Source organism: Aphelocoma coerulescens, chromosome 9 (assembly GCF_041296385.1).
Source record: "Aphelocoma coerulescens isolate FSJ_1873_10779 chromosome 9, UR_Acoe_1.0, whole genome shotgun sequence".
NCBI classification, from domain to species: Eukaryota; Metazoa; Chordata; class Aves; order Passeriformes; family Corvidae; genus Aphelocoma; species Aphelocoma coerulescens.
Genome location: NC_091023.1, coordinates 26,631,092 through 26,656,681, shown reverse-complemented (window position 1 = coordinate 26,656,681; position 25,590 = coordinate 26,631,092). Strand labels below are relative to the sequence as shown.

General features: G+C 49.2%; 3 protein-coding genes across 6 annotated transcripts; 2 read left to right on the top strand and 1 right to left on the bottom strand.

Moving 5' to 3' along the window:
• Positions 1-1,593: 1,593 nt before the first annotated feature.
• Positions 1,594-18,997, top strand: EIF2A (eukaryotic translation initiation factor 2A). 4 transcript variants are annotated; one of them, XM_069024750.1, is made up of 14 exons: positions 1,594-1,615; positions 6,842-6,911; positions 7,199-7,273; positions 7,923-8,041; positions 9,136-9,235; positions 9,606-9,688; positions 10,904-10,977; positions 11,131-11,275; positions 12,282-12,398; positions 14,580-15,151; positions 16,433-16,549; positions 17,401-17,529; positions 18,400-18,465; positions 18,549-18,997. In XM_069024750.1, exons 2-14 carry the CDS (start codon positions 6,865-6,867, stop codon positions 18,612-18,614), a joined length of 1,710 nt encoding a protein of 569 aa, XP_068880851.1. In that variant the 5' UTR covers positions 1,594-1,615; positions 6,842-6,864; the 3' UTR covers positions 18,615-18,997. The 4 variants fall into 4 exon arrangements, with proteins under 4 accessions (XP_068880851.1, XP_068880849.1, XP_068880852.1 ...); XM_069024748.1 differs by lacking the exon at positions 1,594-1,615 and adding an exon at positions 5,579-5,637; XM_069024751.1 differs by lacking the exon at positions 1,594-1,615 and adding an exon at positions 5,648-5,663.
• On the bottom strand, positions 3,442-5,478 carry SERP1 (stress associated endoplasmic reticulum protein 1). Its single transcript, XM_069024754.1, has 3 exons — positions 5,315-5,478; positions 5,073-5,148; positions 3,442-4,890 (listed from the first exon to the last, which is right to left on the bottom strand). The coding sequence occupies exons 1-3, from the start codon at positions 5,396-5,398 to the stop codon at positions 4,850-4,852; spliced, it is 201 nt and encodes a 66-aa protein (XP_068880855.1). The 5' UTR covers positions 5,399-5,478; the 3' UTR covers positions 3,442-4,849.
• A 100-nt stretch (positions 18,998-19,097) lies between the features above and the next one.
• SELENOT (selenoprotein T) lies at positions 19,098-25,493 on the top strand. The gene is made up of 6 exons (XM_069024753.1): positions 19,098-19,301; positions 20,444-20,554; positions 21,627-21,753; positions 23,035-23,122; positions 23,844-23,995; positions 24,696-25,493. Exons 1-5 carry the CDS (start codon positions 19,138-19,140, stop codon positions 23,966-23,968), a joined length of 615 nt encoding a protein of 204 aa, XP_068880854.1. The 5' UTR covers positions 19,098-19,137; the 3' UTR covers positions 23,969-23,995; positions 24,696-25,493.
• The last annotated feature ends 97 nt before the right edge of the window (positions 25,494-25,590 follow it).

Sequence of the window (25,590 nt, the reverse complement as noted above, 5' to 3'; positions counted from 1 at the left end):
TGATAGCTCTGAATTAACATCTGGGCCTGGGCCTGCTGAGTCACTACTGTGAATGTCTGCTTCAGTACCTGAGCCCTGAGCATCTCTTAACTCTGCTCAGGTTTATGTCTAAGGTAAAACAGAAGAAACACTGAAAACTGCAAGTTTTGGTGTCTTCCACTGTTAAAGAAGTGTCCATGTCCCAGAAACTGAGAAGCATCTCCTCGTCCTGGTAAGCATCAGCTCAGCACAGTTCAAACAAACCGTGTGTTGTGTGCTTATTAAAAAGCTCTTGCTGAAGTAGTGCCAAAATGATCTCCCCATTGGGTGTGGGTTGGTGTTTTCTGCCTGCTGCACTCCTGTGCTGTGAGCACTGCTGGGAGACCTCAGTGCAATGAGGGCTTTGCACACAATTAGAAAACAAAATATTCCAATAGTTGTGTGTTTCCTCTCCAGTGTGATCAGTGGCTCACTCCAGCTGTACAGTGAGGATGATGCTGGTAAAGTAAGAAAAAGGGACGAATCGGGGACTTCCGGGAACAAGAGTCCCTCAGGTGAGTTGTTGATTAAAACTTTTATGGAGGGTACATTGTACCTGTCAGTTCACTTTTGAGTGAAGCAGAACAGAGACATCTGCACCATGATTCAGGTGGTCACTTTTTCTGCTGGGAACAGAAGGGGACTGAGCCCATGAGGAGAGTCCCAGGCAGCTCTGCTCCCCCTCAGGATGCCTGCTCCCCTGTGAGTGGGGTGTCTGTGCAAGCTGTACCGCAGTGACAGATCCCTCACACCAGAGTGCTGCAGAGGTGCTTTCTCCAAAAGCAAAAAGCATTTAGTAAATCTGAAAAAGAGGGAATGAAACAAAGATTGAACTGATACTGTTAGCCTTTGCTCTGCTCTTGTCAGGTTTGCTTTGGGGGCTTTTTGTTTAGTTTTCTCCTAGAGCTAAGTTGTGTTCAGCTCTGGACAGCAGCTCGGCTTATGAGACCACTGTGAAATGGCAGGAAGGGTCTGGGAATGCTGCGGGCTCTTCTCGAGAGGAAGCCCGAGAGGGAACAGCAGTTCTCACAGTGAGATCACCTTGGTGTTAGTAGATGTGTGACTGCAGATGGCAGAGAGCCTCGGTGGCAAACGACTGCTGCTGTCAGACCGCCTCGGTGCTGCCCCGTGCGCTGCTGTGACCCCTCCTTGTCCTGCGTGTGGCGGCTCCTGCCGCTGTTCCTGGCACATGGGGGGCTGCAATGAGATCCCCACGCTTGGGGTCTGCCCGGGTGGGGGAGCTGGGTGTGGGAGCTGGCTCTCCAGACCAGATGCTGGTGCTGTAACACGTGTCTTTGACATTATTCTATAGCTTTGATATAATGAGAAGGGAGTCAGTTGCTGCGTTCACGGCAGCGTGTGCTTTAGCACAGGTTGGGAGCAGGCTGCAGTCGTGGTGTCACAGAATGGTCTGAATGCAGTGAAGCTGGGCAGTGGTGGCTCTGAGTTAGGCCCGGCATCTCAGAGAGGATGTGACAGAAGGTGTGGGGAAAAGCTACGGAAACAGTGGAGGATGAGGAGGAAATGCTTACTGAGGAGAGCGTGTGCAGGAGGCTCGCCCAGTAGTGAGGCGGCTCTGGAGCAGGTGACGGCTCAGGTGAGCACAGAGCGGCCCTTCCCCAGGGGCGGCCGGCGCGGGGCCGTGCCTGGAGCACAGACCCTTCCCCAGGGGCGGCCGGCGCGGGGCCGTGCCTGGAGCACAGACCCTTCCCCAGGGGCGGCCGGCGCGGGGCCGTGCCTGGAGCACAGACCCTTCCCCAGGGGCGGCCGGCGCGGGGCCGTGCCTGGAGCACAGACCCTTCCCCAGGGGCGGCCGGCGCGGGGCCGTGCCTGGAGCACAGACCCTTCCCCAGGGGCGGCCGGCGCGGGGCCGTGCCTGGAGCACAGACCCTTCCCCAGGGGCGGCCGGCGCGGGGCCGTGCCTGGAGCACAGACCCTTCCCCAGGGGCGGCCGGCGGCTCCGTGCCTGGAGCACAGACCCTTCCCCAGGGGCGGCCGGCGCGGGGCCGTGCCTGGAGCACAGACCCTTCCCCAGGGGCGGCCGCCGGGCCCGGGCGTGGCGCAGCGGGGTCTGCGGGAGCCGCGGCGGCCGCGGGGCGGCGCTGTGGGGCGGCGCTGTCCACGCCGCCCCTGCCCGCTCCAGTTCCCGGGGCGCCCCCGGAGCCGCCGCCGCCGCCGCCCGGGACCGGTTCCCTCTCGCTCGGGCCCTCGTGCCCTCCCTGCCAGCGACGCCGCCGCCGCCGCCGCCTGTCCCGGCCTCTCGCCTGGGCTGAGGGGGTTGTTCCCTCTCCACGAGGTTGTTGATCCCTGTTCTTGGAGAACGTGCGGCTCCTGTCGCTGCCGGGTCCCCTCGTGTGCCGCGTGTGCGCAGATGGGCGGGACACGGGCGCAGCGCGGGGGACGTGGCTGCAGCCCTTTGTGCGGTTCCAGCAGCTGTGAAAGGCCTGGCAGGAGAGCAGGGACCTTTCGCCTTGGGAAGCAAGCCATGTGCCCCTCCTGATGTGTTACTGAAGCGCAGTCCTAAAGCCAGCCTTGAAAAGGCTTCACAGGAGGAAGGAAAAAAAAAAAAAGAAAAAAAGATTTGAGATACAAGTGTGTTGCAGGTGGTTAATGACGTCACCTCAGCAAGCTCAGCTCTGCTGAAGAACCCGACCAACCGCAATTGTGGCACGGGGTCACAGCCAGCACGTCAGAACGTGTCAGCTGTCAGTGCCTGGAGATGAGAAGCTGCATCTCAGGAGGGGAAATAAACTTGGGTATTGCTCTGTTAGGGTTTTGAAAAGAAACAAGTGTGGTGTTTTGCAGCTTTTGTACTTGGATGTGTAGAGCCAGAGAACAGCTGGGGCCAGAAGGCCCCTCCAGAGATGCCCCCACCCAGCCCCAGCTCTGACACTGCAGCTGCCCATGACCCCTTTACACAAGAGCCACTGCAGGGCACAGCGCTGCACACATCTTTGTGGCCAGCTTGCACCGAAGCACGAATTTACTGAACTTTGAAGAACCAACTTGTACAAACCACCCTGAACGTTCCAGTGCCCACAGCCCTAGAGCAGCTGCTGTGCTGTCACAGCCAGTGACTCCTGCAGCAACAGCAGGAACTGGTCAGACCCCTGGGGCCTCTGCGGCATCGCCAGGGGCCAGAGAGACAAGAGGTGAGGAGAAGGCACCTGCTGAACCCCTGTGGGGGGATGGCTGGTCCCCAGAGAGAAGGGGAGCGGTGGCTGGGTGTGTCCAGAGCCTTGGCAGCCCCAGCTCAGGCCCGTGATCCCAGCCTGGCCCAGCACCCAGACAGCTGACCATGGGGGTGCCCCATGGCACGGCGGCTCCTCTCAGGGAAAAGCTGATCAATCCATGCTTGGTGTGAATGGCTGAGTTTGGACACCCAGCAGAGCCCTGCTTTACCCACATCAGAGTGAACACAGCTTGCGTTTGAAAAGAACTTTATTTAAAATCAGCGATTATACAGACTTCCCCCGCCACCACTCACAGCACACGAGTGTCCCAGCACAAGGTCCCCGTGCCCTCGGGCAGCTCCATGCTGGGTGCGCTCAGGGCTGTGCTGGCTTACACCAGTCCCAATGATTCCATATGGGAATACAACGCGTACAAAAGATCTGTTCCTTCACAGCTAACAGGCATTTCATTAACCTCAACCGATTTAGTTTTCTATTATTTCTAATGTAACCAGACTTAAAATTTGTCTTCTACTAAGAAACCTGGAAAAAAGAAATCTTCCTTTAGCAACTGTGTGCACCAGCAGAGCAATTCCCACCACCTTTGTCACCACGCAGACAGCGAGAGCCAGCAGGAGTCAGGGCCATCAGCAGGGAAATATGATCAATAGCAGCATTTTCCATGTGATCTCAAGTTACAGTCATCTACAGAAGAAGGAACTGTGATCACCAGTAGGGAAGCAGTTAAGTACTGGATCCACTGTTAAAAGAAATCGAGTTGAAAGCAGGTTTTACCTTAAATAGGATTAAATATATATTGCAAGACACACCACACTCTGCAGGGGCTGCACATATAGAAGCAGAACTGTGGGCAGGGGGGCAGCGTGTGTCCCCCTCCCCCAATATTCCCACACAACATCATCAAATTTAAAACTATCACCACTTGTTGAAAGTTGAAATTTGTCCAAGAAGTATTTACAGCCCAGGCACGGCCAGGAGAAGCACGGGGAGCCGCAGGTCTGGCCGCGGTGCTCCCACAGTCCACGAAGCTCCAGCACTGGGTCCTGCCAGGAGCAGCCGCTGCCCGGCCGTGCCAGTTCCTCACTACCCCACTACCCCTACACAGACAAGCATTTTGCGTGGATTACGACAAAGCTACAGGCGGTGCCGTGGTGTGAGGACGAGTGCGGCCATGCTGCAGTGGGACTAGCCTACGCACACACACGGAGGATGCACGGCGGGGACTGCAGAGAGACTCCTCGGGAACATGCTGCACAGTCGGGCTCCAGCCACTACAAGAATCCTGGCTTCCAGCGTCAAATAAAACCATTTCCAGCTATACAGCAGAGGGTGACACTGATCTGGGACCGGTGTTTATGACAGATGTCAGTTCCTACGGACCTACGTCGCATATAGCTCCACGTAATACAGAGACCAGGCTGGATCTTCAGCGAATAAGTAGGTCCACGATTGTAGATCAACAATAGACTTTTATTGCTTTATACATGTGGTGCTGTTCAAGGCACTGTGGCACGGGCTAGAAAACTCGGAATGACTCGTGAAGGGACCTGGAATGCGACACGGCCGGTGCCGCGCGCTGCTCCTCGGCAGCTGCCGCGGCGGCCGGGGCCGGCGGGCCATGGCCCGGCAGCGGCCCCTCACATGCCCATCCGGATGCTCTGGATGATCTGGAAGATGGCTGCAAGAAAGCGGAGAGGGGAGCGCTCGCCGGGCAGCGCCCGCAGCGAGCTCAGGGGACCCTAGCGCCGCCGGGGCCCAGAGGGGCAGTGCCGGGGCCCGCAGCCGCCACCGGGGCCCGCAGCCGCCACCGGGGCCCGCAGCCGCCACCGGGGCCGCAGCCGCCCGCGCGCGGCCGCTCACCTGATCCGCAGACCACGAAGATGAACAGCGCCAACAGCCAGGGCCCGACCGACGCCTTCTCCTCCGGGGCCGTTCTCTGCGAGCACAGCACCGCCGTCAGCTCAGCTCAGCACGGCCCGGCCCGGCCCGGCCCCGCCACCCCCGCCCGTGCCCGCCCGGCCCGGCCCCGCCACCCCCGCCCGTGCCCGCCCGGCCCCGCCACCCCCGCCCGTGCCCGCCCGGCCCGGCCCGGCCCCGCGCACCGAGGTCTTGGCGACGTTCCCTCGCTGGGTGATGTTCTTGCTGTGCTTCTCGTTGGCCATGCGGATGCGCTGCTTGGCCACCATGTCCGCGCTCGGCCCGGTCCGGCCCGGCCGCCGCTGCCGCGTCAGCACCGCGCGCTCCGCACGCCGGGAGCGCGCCGGGGGCGGGGCCCGCGCGCGCCAACCCGCGCACGCGCCCCCGGGCCCCGCCCCACCCGCTAACGTGGCGCGCGCTGAGGCCGCTGCGCCGCCGCTGACCCGGAAACGGAACCAGCGCCCCACCGGCCGCCCCAAGATGGCGCCGCCCACGCCGCTGCTCGCAGGTGCGTCCGACCCGGCCGGCGCGGAGGTCGGGGCTGGTGCGCGGGGAGCGAGTGCGGAGTTGGGCTGGGGTGCCCCTCCGGTGCCCGCCGGCGTCCGCCCCGCGTCCCCTCCCCAGCGTGCGCTGCCGCGGCGTGCCCGAGTCCGGCCCCGGTCCTGGAGTTCTTGACGATACCGCTCCCAGCACTGGTCAGGGCTCTCTGGGCTCTGTGCTGGCTCGGCCCGGGGCTGGGGCGCCGCGAGGCCCTCCTTTGGGGTGCCGCTGCTCACCCCGGCCCCTCGCCCGAGCAGCCTCCCGGCTGCCGGCCTCCCCCGCGCCCCGCGGGAGCTCTCGAGGCTGCGTGTCGGGGCTTCGTTCTTCAGCCGCGGACGATTTAGTCGCGGGGTGCCCGGCAGCGTTCGCGGGGGGTGGGTCGGTGCTGGGAAACGCGGTAGCCCTGTCCCGCTGCCCCGGGCGCTGAGCCCCCGCGGCGGCCCCGGCACCGCAGGACGCGGGGGCCGATCCAAGGGGCAGGGAGCGGCTCCCGGGAGCTCGGAGCCCACTGGCGTGTCCGCTGCCGTTCGTGGGCTTTGCACTGCAGTTTGTGAAGCTCCTTTCAAAAGTCGTATTCCTTTTCAGTATTTCATTGTTTAAACTGTCCCTAACATAAGGAATGTGTATTTTCCTTTTCTGGATTTGTAAGCTTTAAACGCCAGCCTATTTCCCCTCCCTCGGGTCTGTGGGGGCTGCAGTTGTTCAGGGTAGATTTTGGGCTGCTCACTACTGTCTGTTATAAATTTGGATCTTAATGGGGAGCCTGACAGAAGAGCTGGGAAACACGTCCCAGACAGGGCTGCGCAGCTCGTGGGTCGTCTTTAAGGTGTGCTAAAAGGCTGCCTTAGGGTCTCTCGGGACTGTGGTGTACACGAGCCCTGGGAAGTTGCATTTAGTCATGATAAAAACTGTTTTACTTTGAGACTAGGTCCAGAGGCTCTGGATCCCCATCCTGGGGGTTCCTTGCCCCCCGGCCGGGCACAATCCTACAGAGGGTGTTGCTGAAGGAGGAGTGGGATGGGAGCTCCAGGGGCGTGCCTCGGTTATGTCTTGGAATTCTCTTACAGCAAGCATGGGAAAGTGTGCACGTGTCTCAGGGTTCACAAAGTAGAAAAACGTCTGCTTTGGACAATTCTCTGCATCTGAAATGAGTTATTTGTTTCTTCTTGCAGTGAGAGGGTCCGAAGGGCTGTATATGGTGAATGGGCCCCCCAGTTTCACAGAGAGCGCAGCATTCCAAAGGTACTGGTGTCAGTGGCACAAAAGAAATAGTTTTCTGAAAAGAAAGGTAGACTCTGGACTTGAAAAATGTGTGAATATAAGTGAATTCAGAAAATTGATGGTTTGGAAGGCTTTGCGCCTGCCTGAGCACTGCCAAGTGCAGGTGATAGTCCCTGAGCAGGGGGAGCAGGGACTGCACTATGGCACAGGGCTCCTCAGGAGCACAGCAGGCAATTTGTTTCATTTTTGTTAAAAAAACCTTAACTGTGGCACTGTTGAATACTCACGTGCATTTCTTATTTCTTTAGGGATTCTGGAAAAAACTGCAAAGCTGTTGCTTTTAGCAAGGACGGCTCCCTCTTTGCTTGGTGCAATGGAGAAAAGTGGGTGCCTTTTATCATCCAATTTTTAGCTTGTATGAAATAAACAGGATCAGTTATGCTTCATTTACTCTTGTCTGTGTAAAGATGATTGCTGTTAATGCAAGTGTTTGCATGTACATTTTAAATGCCGTTTGTTACATTAGTGGCTTTGTTTTCTGACTATCAGATGAAATATTTGCTGTTCTTCTCCTATTTATAATGCACCCATTCCCATGCAATTTGGGTATGCTTTCGTGGTTTGGTTGTTTTTCTTATTCATGGCTCCCAGTATCTGGTCTCTGGGATTAATCTGTTAGTAAAGTCCACAGAAAATAATGAGTCTATACTTGTGAACGTTACAAGGTTCCTTTCTTATAGAGCAGGTGCATTATAGAGTTCACTCTCTTATTTAGAGCTTATGTGTTGCAGACAAAAACATGGGTTATGTTTTTACAGGTGGTCACTTTTGGTTTCTGTCATGCTTGTGTGTCTGGTTTTAAAATGTGCTCTTGGAAAATTTTAGTAAAAACTAGAGGGGGGAAAAAAGCTCTTCTGTTATATTGGCCAAATTTGGGGCAGATCTAGAAGAGTCAAATACTTTACCAATTCTCTCAGCTATTAATTAACTATTGTAAGCGTGTTTTATTGAAGTAGCATCTTTTGGTTCCAGAGTAAATGTTGTTAATGTCACCAGAGCTGAGTTACTGCATTCCTTTGATCTCCCAAAGACAGTCTGCCTTGAATTCTCGCCAAAGAATAATGTTCTGGCAACGTGGCAGGCCTATGCAAGTGAGTATTGTACCAGCTGGGGAAGCACAGGGTTTGTGCTTGTCTTAACCCATGTCTGGATTAGTACCTGACTGGTCTCTGTAGTGCATTTATTGGCTAAATGAGCAGTACAGAAAGGGTACAAAAAGTTCTGTGGGCAGTCAGGATCACATTGGAGGAGGGAGGGAGGCCGTTGTCCAAGAGCAGCTGGTGTTGGCCATCCTTACAAATGCTCTGTCAGAGTGCACATGCTCATAGCTACTCAGTCAGTCACATGTTTTCTAAACTTTGGGAAGTGGTCATGGTGCAGTGTGCTGTGCAGGCAGCTTATGTTCTTGGGTAGGCAAGGAAGATTGTACACTGTCTTGGAGTAGTTGTGTCCTCCCCTGGTCCCCCTGGACTGGAGTGTTCTCCATGTCCAGAGCTTTATTCCCTCCTCTGCCTCCCTGAAGGGGTTTTGAGTTCCTGATTCTGAGAGCTGCAGTCCTGTCTGAGCCACAGATGGTGTAAATGCTGCCTTTGGGGGGGAAGAGCTGGGCAAGGCTGGGCCTTGGGAACTGGGCAGGCTGTAGGGAAACTGGGAACCGGGACAGGTGGTAGGATAAGAAAAGGTAGCACAAGCTGTGGGCTGTAAGTGAGCTGTTCTGGGTCTGCCATAAATCACTGACAACAATAGGCAGGCTGTGCTATCCAAGGCAAGGAGGAGAGTACAGACAGTTTACAAGCAGCAGAACCATTTTGCACTGCTTGCAGAGAGAGCTGTGACTGTGGTGGAATGGACCAAATCACCTCATTCCTGTGAGAGCAAAACATTGGAGTGGAGAACATGCCTCCATTGTTTTCCATGCGGATGGGTTTTGGTTTGGATTAAAAAGCTGTGCAGGTGGTGGTGGTTGCAGCCTTGCAGTGGGGAGTAGAAACCCTACGCCTCCCAATGTGAATTCTTTCTGAAAACAGACTGAGGTTAATAGGTACAGCAGTCAGCATTCATGGGTTTGGTGCCTCAGGGACAAAAGTTGCATGCTTGCGAGGAGTTTGGGTGCTAGCAGAACCGCGAGGTGGGACGTCGGGGTGAAGCAGATTTAATCCTCAAAGACCACTGTGTTTTTTTGCAGCTGCTAAGGATGGCACAGCAGGGGTGCCCAACCTGCAGCTCCATGATCTGAGAACTGGAAAATGCTTAAAGTCTTTTATGCAGAAAAAGATGCAGAACTGGTAAATAAGCTTTCCAGATGCTAATTGTTTAAAAAGAAATGTGGTTTCCAAAATCTGATCCAGGTAAATGGAGCTGTTAGTGTGGTGTTGGCTTTCAAACCTGTGCCTGCTGCTAACTGAAAACCAGCATCTGTGCTTGTGAGTGTCTGTATATAGTTCACTGTAAATTCACTCTCACTTTGCACCACAGAGAAAAGCTGGGCAGACAATAACCAAGTGCACTTATATATTTTTTGGTATGCAGTTGTCATTTATCCATATTAAACGTATTATGTTTGAACTTACTGGGCTTTAAAAATGGGGAGAAACAATCCTGGAGTGCTAGTGTTGAGCATCATTTTGTGTTTCTGACTTTTCCCTTAATATGCAGGTGTCCTTGCTGGGCAGATGATGAAAGCATTTGTGCCAGGAATGTGAACAATGAAGTGCACTTCTTTGAAAACAACAACTTCAGTACGCAAGTATTTCTCTATATTTCATTCCTTCTATAAATGCTGCTTCTTTTGAGGGGTGGTTTTTGTTTTCAGCTTTTTATTTGTTTCTTCTTTTGCTTGCTTTTTATTTTAAATATTGCCTACAATCTGTTTCAGTTTGGAATCCAGAATCATTATGCTTTAATGAAGTGTGTTTTCACTTTTTTATTTATCTTTTCACTGACTTACGTGGTATGAAATGCATCTGATTCTCAATTAAAGAGGCCTGATTCCATATTATTTCTCATTTAAAGAGATCCAAGAAACTGACGTTAGAAAACATGATCTGTGATTACTTCCTTGGGTTGTGCATATTCTGTTAATAGACTGTTAAAATGGCTCATTAAAAAATTGATGCCAAAAATGAAATAGTGAAGCCTGAAGATTTTTACCAAGGAGATTTACTGTTGATGGTAGAGTATCTGGAGTCAATAGATGTTGAAAAGGGAAAGGGGAAGAAAAAAGTAGAAAAATAAAAATTAATTAGAACAAAAATGTAAAGGAATTAAAGAAAATGGATGGGAGAACAGCAGTGTGTGGTTTTAGTTTTGCATTCTTAGTTTTGTTTTAAATATAACGTTGATACAAGAATTAAGGCTACGAGAGATTGAGTTTCATGAGAATTAGCCCTGCTGATGTTAACCAAGCTGCGGAAGCAGGGAATGTCAGCCTCAGCAGGACATCTGCTGGCAGTACACGTTCCTGGCTGCAGTGGAGCTGCGGGGTGATTCTGTTCCCATCAGTTGTTTGTGGGAAGGGGCAGTGTTGAGCCCAGAGCAGGCCTCTTGAGTGCTTCCTGTTGGGAAGAGTTTTCCCATGAAGGTTTGAGGGGACGGCCCCTGCCTCTGTGTAATGGCAGCGAATGTGACTGAACCCAGCACAGATAAGGTGAAGAATATCTGCTTCAAAAGCAAGCTGCATTCACCTCGGGTTCAGAGGCTTCCTTTGCTTTTTGAACTTCCAAATACTAAATGCTGGGTTTCAGACATAGGGTTGATTCAACTTGGTTTTTTAGATAAAATTATGTGGTGAAATGGGAAAATAATGGTTGTTTGCCTAGAAAAAGAGATCCTTTATGATTGTCTTTACTGGTCTGTGTTATCCAGGATGCAGCCCCATAGAAGGGTGTGGTTAGGTCATCCAGGTAATGTGGTTTGTCATTAACATCACGCATCTGTGGCCTTTTTCTTGGCAGATACCATTGCAAATAAGCTGCATTTGCAGAAGGTCAGTGATTTCGTGTTGTCCCCAGGAGCACAGCCAAGCAAGGTACTTCTGATCCAGCTTCCAATCCTTTTCTTGGTTTTCTTAAAAAAAAAAAAAAAAAAAAAAAGACTGTGATTTTAATACAATGTACTGGTAGTAATGATGCCCTGTGCTACCAAGGCTTTAACCCGCAGTGAAATCTCGTGGCTGTTTCAGGTTGCTGTGTATGTCCCAGGCAGCAAAGGTGCTCCGTCCTTTGTCAGGCTCTACCAGTACCCCAACTTCGAGGGCCCGCAGTCAGCACTAGCCAACAAAAGCTTCTTTAAAGCTGACAAGGTGACAATGCTATGGAACAAAAAAGGTATAACAGCTGTGTACTGAAACTTTTATCCTGTGCTTATTTTGGATTGACTTACTTTGTTTACTGTGTGGGGTTTGTGTTTAATTTGCATATGCAGATAAATCCTGAGGGCAGCCATTAATGCCTTGCTGAGGTGCCTTTCTGCACACCCTGGAGTGCTCAGCACTTTCCTGTGACTTCTGTGATTTTATATGTTGTAATTGAAAATATTCTATGCATGCTGGTAAATTTTGCAGTTCAATAACAAAATCCTATATAATTTTGCATTCTTTGTCAGTAATATATTTAGATTGTAAACATAAGAACAGTTCATGCAATGGTATAATCTTAATGTGTAGAATTATCTATATGCATAAATATCACAACTGGGGTGAGTTGATAGGCCTCTGTGCTTTGCTGTTTGTTAGCAGTGAGCTGCTTCAGAATGATTTTGTACAAATCATTTTACTTCAACCCACATAGTTTGGAATACAAGGAAGGTGTTACACACATGTAGAAACCATGCACGGAGACTGTGAGAGATGGGAAAGATTGATGTCTCAAGACATTTTGGGGTGCATGTGTCTGGGGGAAGGGGGAGGTTGGGCCTTGCCCTGGTGACACAGTGCCCTGCTCCATACCCCCCAACAGGGACACAGCTTTGAATAGCAGATGTGCATATAGAATATGTTGATGAAATATTTTATTCAAGGACTGATCAGGATGTTTGGTTTCTGCTGTAGTTTAATTTTTTTTTTATAACTGCAAAGGATGTTCACTTGCTTGTGATCTTACAGTGAATTAATAGACTGAGCTTACATTTTCCATCTGACAAAGGAAGGTATTCAGTCCTTTCGGGTTAGCATTTAGGAAAAACTCAATTCAAAAGAGGAATGATACCAGCACTATTACACAAGCAACCAGTAGGAATTCATAGCGGAGCTGATTTCGCTTTGTCTGTGGTGTTTTGTGCAATGGCTGGTGTGGGTTTCAGTAGCTGTGCTGCACTAACTGTGTCTGTTCACAGCCACAGCCGTGCTGGTGATCGCCAGCACCGAGGTGGACAAGACCGGGGCATCGTACTACGGCGAGCAGACGCTGCACTACGTGGCGGCCAACGGGGAGAGCGCCGTCGTGCAGCTGCGTGAGTACCCCTGAGGGCTTGGTAGGGTAGTGAACCCATCTGTAAAACAAAATCCTCTTAACAAAAAATCCTTCACTGCTTTTTTTGGTTTTTACCTCTGCAGGAAGATGTTGCTTTTTTCTGGGTTGGTTTGTGGTTTTTATTAATAGCTGAATTTTCTTACATTTGATAGACTTGCCATCTTAATGTCAGTGGCAGAGACCAAACACTTCCAGTTAATAAATACTGATAATTTGCTTGGGAAGGTGTTTCAAGTGCACAGGGCAGGAACTATGCTCATTTGCTGAGGAAAGACTCGGACAGTGGAGCTAGGTTGATGTCTGAGAATCCATAATGGGCATAAAGTGCGTCACCAAACAGAATAATCCTACCTGCACTTTTACACATGCAAGATACTGTTACTCAATGAGCCAGGGCAGAATGAGAGCAACTTTTTGGTCTGTTGGAAAATAGAAGTCCTTTATTTTGTATTGTAAAATTGAAAGTGTTTTAAGACATAAAAATGACATGTTGGGGAGCAGCAGATGAATGTGCCTAATTCCAGTGTCTAGTTTGAACTGGAAGTCCATGTCTTAACTTGCCCTGTGGGGGGTCTTTTTTCCTTCTCTCAAGCTGTTGCTATTTTGTGCAAACATACGGCCTGTTTGGGATTGTAGAGGCCAGTTTGTTGGGAATGCTTGTGAGCACTGGGGATGGGGTGACATGGACTATCTTTGCTGGAGGTACTGTGAATGTAATTTCCATAACAGTGCTGACTGGGAGCATCTCCAGTTTGCCTCCACTGCAAAACTTTTGGACAAGTACTGGGCCCCATATCCCCTGATGGTAACTTCACTGGGGAAGGAGAATTGGGGTTATGACTTAGTATATAGAATCTCTTTGGGAGCACTTACCTGGCTTGAGAACACTACTTGTTTAACTACATACTTACTAAAACATTCTTTATTTCTACTGCATCTGTATTTAACAGGAAGTTTACCATTGCTTTTCATTTAATTTAGCTATTCCTTTTCAAGGGAAAGCCCAAACTTATGTCTGTTTCATAGAAGTCCTTTTTTCCAATAAAAGCAAGTGGTGGGCACTTGGAGTGAGAGGTGCCTCATTCCCTGTGAGGTTGGATGGTTTTTGAAGTACAGTTTTGAAGCTTTTTTCCACACTGGCATTTGCATAGGGCTTTTCATTTTTGACTAAGATGTGGTGCTGCTGCAGGCTCTGGCAGAGCTGTGAAGCCCGCTTGGAGCTGCCCTCATCTTTCCAGCTGCTGCTGTCACCAAATGTCATTTTCTGTCACACCTCTGTATCTGAGCTGCATTGGGTTAGTGTCACTGAAAAGGTTACGAAGGGGACACATAGCGTGATTATACATCCTTGTTTCTAAAGATAATGAGACTTCAGAGTGACAGCAAGCACGAACCATTTAACTCAGTTTGAACATTTTGCATCAACTCTGGATATAAGGATTCAGTAATGCAATTGGCATTTATCTGAATGATGGGTAAAGATACCCAGATGATGAAAAGTTGTAATGGCCTGTGGTTTGTATTTACCCCTGGATATTTTACCTGAGTTTTCATAACTAATACATCATTCTTCAGTATCTCCTAATGTTCCAACCCCCAGAATAGCTTCTGGCAGTACCAAGTTTTGATCGTTATGTGTAAAGCCATTTTTGTGTGCTCACTCACATTAAAATCTGACTTATAAAATATTGTGCATGGGCATGGTCCAAAGAGAACTCAGGTCGCTACTACTTGCCTCTACAAAGCTGAGCTACACAATATGTCTTACATTAAAAGAAGATAAACTGTTATCCAGCTGGTATAAAACTCCTGTTTTTGCAGGTTTCCAGTGGGACAATTTGAGAAGGTCCTGAGGTCATACTTGAGGAAAAAAAATTACGGATTTTTTTTACATATCAAGCTATGCTTACTGTTAAAGTGTTGGTGCTGACCGTACAGAGGTAATTTGGAATGGCTGCAGTTATTGTTGCAAACTGTAACTAAAGTTATCAGAAGATACAAGGTTGTTTTTCCCTCTGTTGTTAGTAGAATTAATTTTCACTGTCAATAATTAGAATACAGCATTTTAGCAAAGCATGAAGAATTGTGATGGTTTTTATTTTGTCTTGCTCTGAAAAAAATGCAATCTCCCAACAGCTGCATGTTTTTCCTTTTCCTTTAGCAAAAAATGGCCCTATTTACGATGTTTCCTGGAGCCCCAATTCTGCGGAGTTCTGTGCTGTGTATGGTTTCATGCCTGCCAAAGCCACAGTTTTTAACCTGAAATGTGACCCTGTGTTTGATTTTGGTACCGGGCCTCGCAATGCTGTCTACTATAGCCCCCACGGACACATCCTTGTGCTGGCAGGGTTTGGAAACCTCAGGGGACAGATGGAAGTGTGGGATGTTAAAAACTACAAACTCATTTCCAAACCAGTGGCCTCGGATTCCACATACTTTGCTTGGTGTCCCGATGGGGAGCACATTGTGACAGCCACGTGTGCTCCCCGGCTCCGGGTCAGCAACGGATACAAGATATGGCACTACACGGGCTCTGTGTTGCACTCCTATAAGGTCCCATCTGGTGAGGAAATGTGGCAAGTGTTCTGGCAGCCCTTCCTGGATGGGGTGTTCCCGGAGAAAGCGGTGAAATACCAGGCAGTTCCCAGCGAACTGCCCAGCGCTGAGCCGAGGCCTGCGCAGGCGTACAGACCTCCTGCCCTGAGGAACAAACCCGTGACGAGCTCCAAGCTTGTGAGTAGTAGTGTCCTGTGGGAACTGACCTGTTGTCTCATGTCTGTTTGGAGCTTGGCTCCAAACACACATATGTGTGTGTTTTTGAGGAGGTACATGAGAAGAGTAACCAGGTTGACAGCACTGTGGGGGTTTGGAGGGGTTTTGGTAACCTTCTTTGGCACTTTGCTCACAGTTTGCAAGAAGGCATGCTAGAAAGCTCTCATCTCTTTGGCCCAAATACTGTCCTTTCACAAAGCATTTGCAAACTTTTGTAATACTCTTTGCAGTGTGCACTGAAACACTAAACTCCAGGTGTGGCTTGTGGTGAAATTGAGTGCTCTGGTTAGGACAGAAGCCTCTGATATGGATGACTAGACTTAGCAGTTCTGAACCCAGCCAGTCTGGGCCTTGACTGGCCTCCCAACAGCCATTCTTGTTTGGGTTTTTTTATAAGGTAAATTTACTTATTAGAAAGAGATTGGATCATTAGCAAGTCAGCTGCAGCTTAAACACATTTCAGTACAGTGACCTACTTGTATAATTAGTTTCTTTCTACAAGTTTTCAAAGTAGGCTGAGTAGCAACTAATTCCAGTTAACAGCTGCACCCTTAATGTTTGAGTCACAGAGAGCTTTGATTTTGAGCCTGGTGCTTTTGCAGGAGACTCAGCCTGTGAGCAGTCTGTTAGCCATGCTCAGGGCTGCTCTCGCAAACCATCTGTGAGCAGAGGGAGTAGGGAAAAGATACATTCAGTAAAATAATTCTGTTTACTTATATGGGCAAAAAATCTTGTCGCACACATTAAAACAATACGGTGCCACAGTTGAGAGTTATCTTAAAAACACTGAAAAAACCCCTTCTCAGCCCCCACTGCCCCCCAAGAACCCCCCATTTTGCCTCCCAGTGCTCAGCCTTCCTCTCTGATCATCATGAGTTTGAGTTAAAAAGCTGTCAACAACAGCAAAATGCCAGGCTTCAGTCATTTTGTGCTAGATTATTCCTCTTGTATTTTATTTCCTTCCTGAGACAGAAAACATAATGATTTTGTTATTTTATCAGAAATCTATGAAATCATTAGGGCACACAGGGTAGTCCCACGGAAACTCTAGTGGATGAGTTTGAAACCCTTGTCACCCTTCTTTGGCTATTCCAAGGAGTGCATACTTTCCCCCCCACTTCCTTTCTTTCTTTTTTCCCTTTTTCTTTCTGGTTCATATTTGCATATGATGTCTTAGGTAGATTTTGGGGTTTCTGTGCCAACATGGAATATGGGGTTTTAACCATTTTGCATATCCTGCAGCATGAGGATGAGCCACCCCAGAACATGAAACCCCATCTGGGAGGCAGTGATAAGCCACTGTCTAAAACAGCTCTCAAAAATCAGAGGAAACACGAAGCAAAGAAAGCTGCTAAACAGGTACTGCAAAAGTCATTCTTGCAAGGATAATGTTGATTAGTTTTCCCAAAGGACAGTGGTCAGTGTCGGAGCAGTGACCTGTGCACTGAGAGCCCTCCACGCGTGTCGCCTGTGCAACAGTGTGGGATGGGCAGTTTAACCAGAGCAAAGCAGGAACAAAAGGGTGATTTAAAAGTAACAGCTTTGGTGAGTTGCTGCAAATGTTAGCTAAAATCAGTGTGGAGACAAAGTGATTCTGACTTTTCATGGTCTGCAGGGTGTGTTTTGGTAGTAGTTGGGAGGTAAGAACAGACTGGGTGTGATGTGTTCCCAGCAGGTCAGGGCTGAGGTGTGTTTTTAGGGCAGACCAGAGGCAGCCTGTCTGTCACTTCTGGACTTAATATTCTTTGACTAGGTTGATAAAAGTCAGCTTTTGGTATTAGCCTTCCAATTTCTACAAACCTCTGAAGCAATAGTTTTTTTAAATGCTATTTTAAATTTTTTCTAGCACTGGTTTTAAGTCCTTTCTTTTGCTTCAGAGACAATGACCCAGTCTGCTTTGTAAAATATTTGTGTGTTTGTCATATCACGCTTAAACTGATGTTTGCCTGTGCTGTGTGTGGTTGGAATCTTGAGGAAGCAGAAATTAAACAAGAAACACCATGTGAGCTGTTCCAGATAAGCCTTTGTCCATGGAAAGCAGATCAATAGATAATGCAGTACCTCTGAGCAAGTCATGCCCAGATTTTGGAATACACCAGCAAACTGGGGAAAGAAGAAATATTGAATGGATCCTCTTAAACTGATTAAAGACATTTTTCATTCTGTTTGTAATCAAAGGTATTTTCTAGCTTGTGTTTATGTGTCTACAGGAGGCCAAAGCTGATGCAAACCAAGGCCCTGCCCAGGACAAAACCCCGCAGAATGCCCTGCAGAACGCTGTGCCTGCCATGACCACGGGAGACCCTGAAGTGGACAAGAAGATAAAGAATTTGAAAAAGGTGTGAAGGGATCCTTTTTCTAACAGACAATAGATTTCTCCAAGGGCTGGTCTGTAAGACCTAGTGTGGGTGTAAGGTGAGCTGAGTTCAGGAGGATGCACGTACATTCACAGTAATGTCCTGAATTTGCACCCACCTCCCTTTGCCCTCCCACCCTGTGCAGCAGTGGAGACCATCATGTGCCAGGGTTCCTGAAGGTCCCATCAGAGGTGGCAGTACAGGGAGGAGTCTTTGAAACTAACCCTCAGGCTCTGACTGGGAATGCTGTGGAGGTGCAGCCAGTCCCCCAGCTGAGGGTCAGGGGTGCACTGGCAGGTGTTGGGGCTCAGACAGGAGCTCTGTGGATTCTGTGGTTGTTGGGACTTGGATCTGGCAAGGAACAGTGCCTTGTGGTTTGCTTTGTGGCGTGAGTGTAAAGTTTATTGTTAGTCTTGAGAATGCTTGGATTAAGTAATTCCAGATAGAAATTGTTTGGTTCTGGCTAGAGAATCTTTCCCATTTCTCTTGGCTGTTCATAGTCTCTGGATTAACATTCCAGGCTTTCTGAGGAAAATGTGTGGTGAAGAGGGATGGTGATAGAGTAATTTCCAAGTTTGGATCTAGCCCTTCAGTGAGATAATGCCCAGTGTTTGTTTCAGAGATGAAGAAGTACTGCTGTTCTCTAGGTTTTGTTCTTTAAAGAAATGTCTGTTATGGGTGGGAAATTCTGGACTGAGCATCTGGAGATGCTTAGGGGATTGTGCCTTCCATAGGGACCTGTCGCCAGATACATCAGGTGATTGCAAGTGCAGCAATTTCTATGACTGTTTTTCTATTCTTGTTTCACCAATATTTTTGTGTTAGAGTGGCTTTTTGTATTTTTTTTTTCAGAAACTAAAGGCAATTGAGCAGCTGAAAGAACAGGCAGCTGCTGGCAAGCAGCTGGAGAAGAATCAGGTATGGTTGAGATCTGTACACTTTATTCCAGGTTCATTTTATAATAAGCTACATCTGTGACATTTTATGCTTTTCTGTTCTAGGTGGAGAAGATTCAGAAAGAAGCTGCTCTCCTTAAGGAACTGGAAGACCTGGAACTGGGTGTTTAAAACTTCCTTGAGCTCCAGTGGGGTGCTAACACCACTGAGTTCATGCAAAATATAGTTTGTTAAGTATTTCAGCAAATGACCAAGGGTGTGAAAGTCCACAGATTTGCTGCTCATTTGCCTTTAAAAAAGAGTTTTCTTAAAGATTCTTGGACATGTTGAAGCTGTAAGCAAGTAACGAGTATCCCTCAGCCAGTTCTGCTGCTGTTCCAACGAGAAACGCGCTCCTTTTCTGAGAACATACTGCCTAAACCAGATTGTTTTTCCTTATTTGGGTGGGAGAAGGCAAGGCGATAGAAACATTTGATAGCTCTATTGTATTTAAAACGAGGTGCGCTCTTTACGCCATGCCGCGATGTAGATACAATAAAGAGCCTTTAGTACGAGCGAGCGTTCGGGCTCTGTGTGACCGCGCGGGGGCGCCTCCGCCCACGTGACGCCGCTCAGGTCCCGCCCCCGCCGTGCGCGTGACCTTGGCGCGGCGGCGCGCGCGCGGTGCCTCAGCGGCGGCGGCTGCGGCGGCGAGATGCGAGCGGCGGGACTGCGGCGGCTGCTGCTGCTGTTGCTGCTGGCGGGGCTGGCGGCGGCACCGGGCGGCGGCGGCGCCGCGGCGGCGGAGCAGGGCGGGCTGCCGGCGAAGAAGCTGCGCATGGCCTACGCCACCGGGCCGCTGCTCAAGTTCCAGATCTGGTGAGGGGCGCCCGCCAAGATGGCGACGGCCAAAATGGCGGCGTCCGCTGGGCCTTCGCCTCTCCTTCCCTCGTTCGTTTTTCTTCCTTTCCCTCAGCGCTGCGGCGGCCTCGCTCGCTCTTGTCGTCCGTGGAGGGGCCACCGCCGGGGCCGCCCCCCCCGGGCGACCTGTCGGGGCGCCCGGCCCTGTTGAGGCGTGGGAGGTGGCACCGGCCTGCGGGCGGCGGCTCTCTCAGTGGGGCCCACTTTACGGCCACCCACCATAAAACCGCGCTTTTCGGGCCCGTTAATGCCGTGTGTGGCGTTGTGCTGGTGCGGAACTAACGTTTGGGAGGAATCGATGCCTTAGCAATGGCTGTAATTTCGTGTTTGTTTTTGGTGCAGTGCCCGTGTTGGAGTCGGGCCGCTCGGGTACCTTTGCACCATTCCGGGGGTGTTGCCGATGGTGTCAGCAGGGCTGAGGCAGCCCTGGCGCACGGAGCCTGTTTGGCTCGGGGAGAAGAAAACTCAGCAGGCCCGGAGCGCTTGTCGCCACGATTCCCGGCCCTCGGGGTGGGCAGGGCTGGGCCCTGTGACTCTACGAGGCACTGCAGAAGTGCTCAGGGGAAAATGCTGGGTTTGAGGTCTTTGGCGGTTTACCGCAGTTTTTATAGAGGCGGCTGCTGAGAGGCGACGCAGAGGACGGCTCAGGAATATTTAACTCCTGCAGTTCCCGTGTCGTGCTGACACAGGGGTGGCTGGGAGCAACATTACCTGTTTGGGCAGTCCTGGAGAGGACGGCTCTGTGTGAAGATTTTTTTTTTTTTTTTTTTTTGGCAGAGAGGAAGGGGTTGCTTCCACCGACTTCCTACATTAATCCTAATTTAATAGATTTTTCCAGGGAAAGGGAGTGATTTGATGCACCGTGGGTGTTTCCAGAGCTCTGTGTCTGTGCTGGGATGTGGGGCAAACCCATGTCACACCCAGGGCTTACCTCTTCGGGTTTGTGATGTGTAATTTCACTGCAGATCAATTTTTCTCTGTGCCATAAAAAATTTTAGTTCTATTTTAACTTGAAGGGGTTATGAACAGAGTGAGGGCTGCTCAGCAGCGACTTTACCATGCAGCCCTCGAGCTGTGGTGACAATCCTGTCTGTGTTCAGTGTCTCCTGAGGCTACAGGCGGGTGTTTGAGGAGTACATGCGGGTCATCAGCCAGCGGTACCCAGACATCCGAATCGAAGGGGAGAACTACCTTCCTCAACCTATCTATAGGTGAGCATGTCACCTCATACTGTGTGCTGTCTGCTTTCCAGTGGTAAACAGATGCATTTACACTGAAATAATGCTGAAAATACAAACTTAAGGGGATTTTCTGTTGAGATTACACACAAACGTGATTTTCTGCCTTCTAGGTAGCTGCCGTATTTTTCCGTACAAGCATCACTATCTGGATATCTGTATGATGAGGCCTGTCATATCCGACCTAAAATATATTGTGTAACTCTTTTTTGTCACAGTGAATTTTCCCAGCTTTTCTTTGTGCTGTATCTGGACATAAATTCAATTTGTTGCTCAGGCTAATGCACTTAGTGACAAATCCCTGTAATGGGTTAAGGAGACAGAGGAAGGGAAAGTTCATTTTTAACATCTGAATCAGGGAGAGCTCACCTCAGGACAGAGGCTGCCAGGGTGGCTTTTGCTGCAGCTGTGGGGGGAAAATCCAAAGAAATTCAGAAAAAGTCAAAATAGTGTTATTCCTGTTACTTAAAGCAGTGTGCCCACGCTGGAGAGTGATGCCATAGTTACTGGGTGGCTCCTGGAACACTCGTTGGCCCAATTTCTGGCAGGGTTGCAGTGGTGGGTGGCTGCAGGGTGCAGTGCCTTGGTGTGGGCTGGCTGTGGGGAGTTCTGCATCACTGGGAAATGCTCCACAAGAAGTGGTGCCCATCACTTAAATGTGTCTCTGTAACATGGAACAACTTCTTTAGAAATGGAATCTGTTATCCAGTTCAGGCATATATAAGTTGAAAGCAAAGTCCCATTTGAGGTCTGCTGAGGAACAAAAGAATCTGTCTGTGGTATACAAGAAGGTGTCTTTCTGGGGTGCTGTGCAAAAGCAGGGCCTTATTGGGGGTGTTGTTAATGTGTGTTGCTTTTTTGTTTTGTTGGTTTGATTTGGTTTGGAGTTTTTCCACAGTGAGATAAACCCTCTTGGAAAGTTTTTTACTTCTTTGAAACATTTGATTGTACACTGTCAAAACTCTCCTAGTGAGGTGAATTACAGTTGTGTATGGTGAAGTAGGAACTGAACCTTTCAATCACTGGTGTGTGTTGTCTCCAACAGGCACATAGCATCCTTCCTGTCTGTCTTCAAACTAGTATTAATTGGCTTAATCATCGTTGGCAAGGACCCGTTTGCTTTCTTTGGCATGCAAGCTCCAAGCATCTGGCAGTGGGGCCAAGAAAACAAGGTAAGGGACGTACTTCTTTTAGTCTGAAAAAGCAGCTTCAGAGTTACTTCATGAGGGTGTTCTGTGAGTCCCGCAGTTCTGACTGATTTACCTTTCATACACTACAGCCTTACAGTAGAATAATTCTTATCAGTTGTGCTTTATGCTTTTGACAAACCCAGGTGTGGTTTGGTGATCTCTTCACAAGCTGCTGCTGCTGCAGAGGGGCAGCTGAGGTTAACGTGCTGACAAAGATGATAAAAGAGTTTTCTATTTTTTAGGGCTCAAGAGTAGCATTTCAAGCCAGTGTTGTTGATGTTAAAATTACGGCTTCCCTTCTTTGTTGTCTCATAACTGTTTTGCAGTTGATGCTTCCATCAGACTCCTGATAGATTAGGCAGCAATTAGATGGGGGTTAGAAAAATGAAGTTGAAATGTTGTGGGTGTTTTTGCAGAGCAGACTGACATGACATTGTGGGAGAATATCCCCATGAGTTAGTACTGATGATGCCAGCAGATTCAGGGTGTTGTACTCTGATTTAGAGTAACCTTATTCCAGATTCATTCCACTAAACTAAAGTAATTTACAGACATTCATGCTGAGCTGCCCAGTGCCCTGGGTCTTTCACTGGCCAGTTTGAATGCCCAGAAGCTGTAATAATTCCAGTTGAATTAAATGGGCCAACTCTGTGCCTGGCTGGGCTGGCTGCGGTGCGTAGCTACTGTCCACGTGCCAGGTTCTGTGGTGTTGCAGTGACCTGTGTGAGTGTGCCTGTGAACAGGGAAAGGAAATTAGAGAGGTGCTGGCAGTGAGGGAGGAGCTGCACTGCTGAAGATGCTATCCTTTCCTCCTGAGTCACCCATGCGCAGAGAAAATTCCAGATGAAGAGCTCGGAGGCATGCAGGAGGGTCGGTGGTTCCCATGCACACGTGACTGGCCTTGCTGTGCTGTTTGTGGCTGGGCCCTTAGCTCTGATCTGGAGCTTGCTGTGACAGTGACAGGCTGTGTCTGGGAACAGCTGTGTTCCCATGTCACAGTGCCAGCCCCCTTGCAGCTGGCTCTGCTGGGTCCAGAGGTGTGGGAGTCAGATGGGTTCAGAGCTGGTTTGGTGCTTTCCTGGGGAAGGCAAGGTGCACAGTCTGTGTAAAAGGAGGAAAGGGAGGTGTCTGTAGATGGGAACATTGCTTAAGCAATCACAGAGGGAGTTCAGAGATACCCATGAACATCCAGTGCTCACTGAGAGTGAACAGCAGGTGTGGCAGACATGGCTGAGGTCTGTGTGGATCTCTGTTCCCTTCCAGGTGTACGCCTGCATGATGGTCTTCTTCCTGAGCAACATGATTGAGAACCAGTGCATGTCCACTGGGGCTTTTGAAATCACTTTGAATGGTGAGCTGAGACTTTGTTTGAGGGGTTTTACATGCACACATATGAGAGCTGTGGGGTGGGGAGAATGAGGGATGGGGTCAAGAAATTTGTGTCCCAAACGTGCTATGTGAAAATTGCCATCCATTTGGATCTTCACAGGTTGTCTATCACAATAAATGATGAAAATCATAGAAATCTTGCAAAGTAATTTATACAGATGTCAGATATTCTACAATAGCTCTGTAAAAACTAGAGGGATATTTGGTCCTTTGGAGTAACTGTGTTATGTTCTTTCTTTGTGTGTGATGTGCATTAAATAAGAAACCATCAGCTACAGGGGCATGTACTCTCCAATTAGGTGCTTTCCCTTGTTTGTTCTGCAGCATGCTTTAGCCTTGGAATCCTAAAGAATCTGTTACTATTACTGGATTATCAGTGCCGGTGGACAACAGTACTGATTTTTCAGGTTGAGAGGAACATCAATAGATATTTTGCATCTCTCCATCCATATGTTACACTTCTGAATGGAAGCATTAGACACTCTGCTCTCCTATTTGGGCTGGGGTTCAGCATAGCCAGAGGTTGGAAGCATTGTTGGTTCACATGTTTTCCTCAACACAGATCAGTACCAACTCACACAGCTTCCTAGAGCTTCTCAATTCCATGTTTACACCAGCTCTGCCTGTTTTCTGATGCTCCCAGTGTAACGGTGCTTTTCTCCCCTCTGTGTGTTCTGCGCTAGATGTCCCAGTGTGGTCTAAGCTGGAGTCTGGCCACCTCCCTTCCATGCAGCAGCTTGTACAGATCCTTGATAACGAGATGAAGCTCAATGTGCACATGGAGTCAATGCCCCATCATCGATCATAGCCCCATTGATCAGCACTGAAACTTCTCGTAAGTCTCCCCCAGTCACCAGTGCGTTTACCCAGGTGAGACAGGCACACTGGAGACTGGATTTTAGGATTGTGTATTTGTTCAGTTAAATGTTTTTCTGGAGAACCAGCTCCCATGATGTTAAACTGCCATGTGTGGTGTCACAGAGGCTGTTTGGGTGGGAGGCTTTGGGATGTAGCTCATTCTGCCTCCTCAGAGCAGGAAGCTGGCATTCCACGAGGCAGGAGAAGGTGTGTTACTGCATGCAGAAGGCCTAATGTCAGTGAAGCATGTGGTGCAGAGATCAGAAATGCGCTGTTACGTACCTTAGAACAGCCTCTGTGCAAGGGATTAAGGTCTCCCTGGCTTTTAACCCAACTGAATTGCACAACCTTGGGGAACAGAATGCTGTCCTGTTCCTTCCATAATCCTGGAGAACAGAATACTGTCGTGCTCCTGTTGCTGTACTGCCCTGCCCCTCTGCAAAAGCTCCACAGCTTTTTGTAGCACTGGGTTCAGATCCTGTAGGTATTTTATGGCAAACCACTTCCATGTTCCTGTGTCACCTGTGGCTTTCAAAACACCTAGCTTACAATTCCCCATCTTGGGGCTAGCTCAGTGCAGGTGTGCAGTAGGCTCGGTGTGGGTGTCCCTGGCTCAGTGCAGATGTGCTGCTGTGGTGTGGGGTGTTGCCAACTGTAACCCCGGTGTCTCTCTGCAGGCGTTGGGTGGTGGTTCCCAGGCCACGTGGCACAGACCCATGAAGGCCTGCACTGAAGACAGATGCTGTTGGTGCAGGCTGGATGCCTCTCTTGCAGCCACGTTGTGCCTCCTGGACAAACACTCAATGAGCCTTGTTTCAGTGCTGGCCGGTCCACACTGCACAGCCACGAGTGCAATAATACTGTATAGTTTTTTTAAGACTTCATTCGACCAGTTCATAGATCAGCAATGCAGGCATTACTAATGGTAACTTATTTTATATTCATGTTTCACACAATGGCAGATTGAGTTGATACCTAATTTTTCCTTGGAAAAAGAGAAGTTTGTTTAATCTGTTGTATTTTATATGAATTTATGTTCTTTTTGTAGTTTAAAATGAAGCTATAGGAGTGTCTGATATTGTCCTAAGCTGTTGAGTAATTGATAGCTGTCTATCAAATCTCTCTGATGTGGTTAAAACAGGTTTGTATATTTCTCAAAATTTATGGCAGAGTCGAACAGTGCATTATATACTGAATTATATAAGGAAAATTATATGCGGAATAGTTACATCATTTGGTGACTTCAGTGAAAATTAAGATCAGCTACTCTTTAATCATGTGGGCCAGCTCCAGCAGTTTTTCCTTGGCCATTTGAGAGATGAGCTGGGCCTTCCTGCTGGCCTGAATTGAACCCAAGAACATTAATTGAAATAAAGAGTTCCCATTTCCTGTGTGAAGTACCTTGTTTGTCACTGATGAACATTCTTGGAACTGCAATTGAAAAACTGCATAAAAAGCCAACTTTCTAAAGTTAATGAGCTTGTATTTGTCATGTGTAAGCCCCTGAGAGCCTCCCATGCTGGGAGGGGGTACATGGAGCTTGGCCTTGTCCTTCAGGCAGCTGCCACAGTT

What these genes read in the sequence shown, in the direction of transcription:
- SERP1 (XM_069024754.1), bottom strand. Translation starts at nt 5,398, where the DNA reads ATGGTGGCCAAGCAGCGCATCCGCATGGCCAACGAGAAGCACAGCAAG. An exon ending in GGAACGTCGCCAAGACCTCG is followed by an intron (nt 5,149 to 5,314) that starts GTGCGCGGGGCC and finishes CTGTGCTCGCAG; the next exon opens with AGAACGGCCCCGGAGGAGAA. An exon ending in CTTCGTGGTCTGCGGATCAG is followed by an intron (nt 4,891 to 5,072) that starts GTGAGCGGCCGC and finishes GCTTTCTTGCAG; the next exon opens with CCATCTTCCAGATCATCCAG.
- EIF2A (XM_069024748.1), top strand. Translation starts at nt 5,610, where the DNA reads ATGGCGCCGCCCACGCCGCTGCTCGCAG. An exon ending in GAGAGCGCAGCATTCCAAAG is followed by an intron (nt 6,912 to 7,198) that starts GTACTGGTGTCA and finishes TTATTTCTTTAG; the next exon opens with GGATTCTGGAAAAAACTGCA. An exon ending in CAAAGAAAGCTGCTAAACAG is followed by an intron (nt 16,550 to 17,400) that starts GTACTGCAAAAG and finishes ATGTGTCTACAG; the next exon opens with GAGGCCAAAGCTGATGCAAA.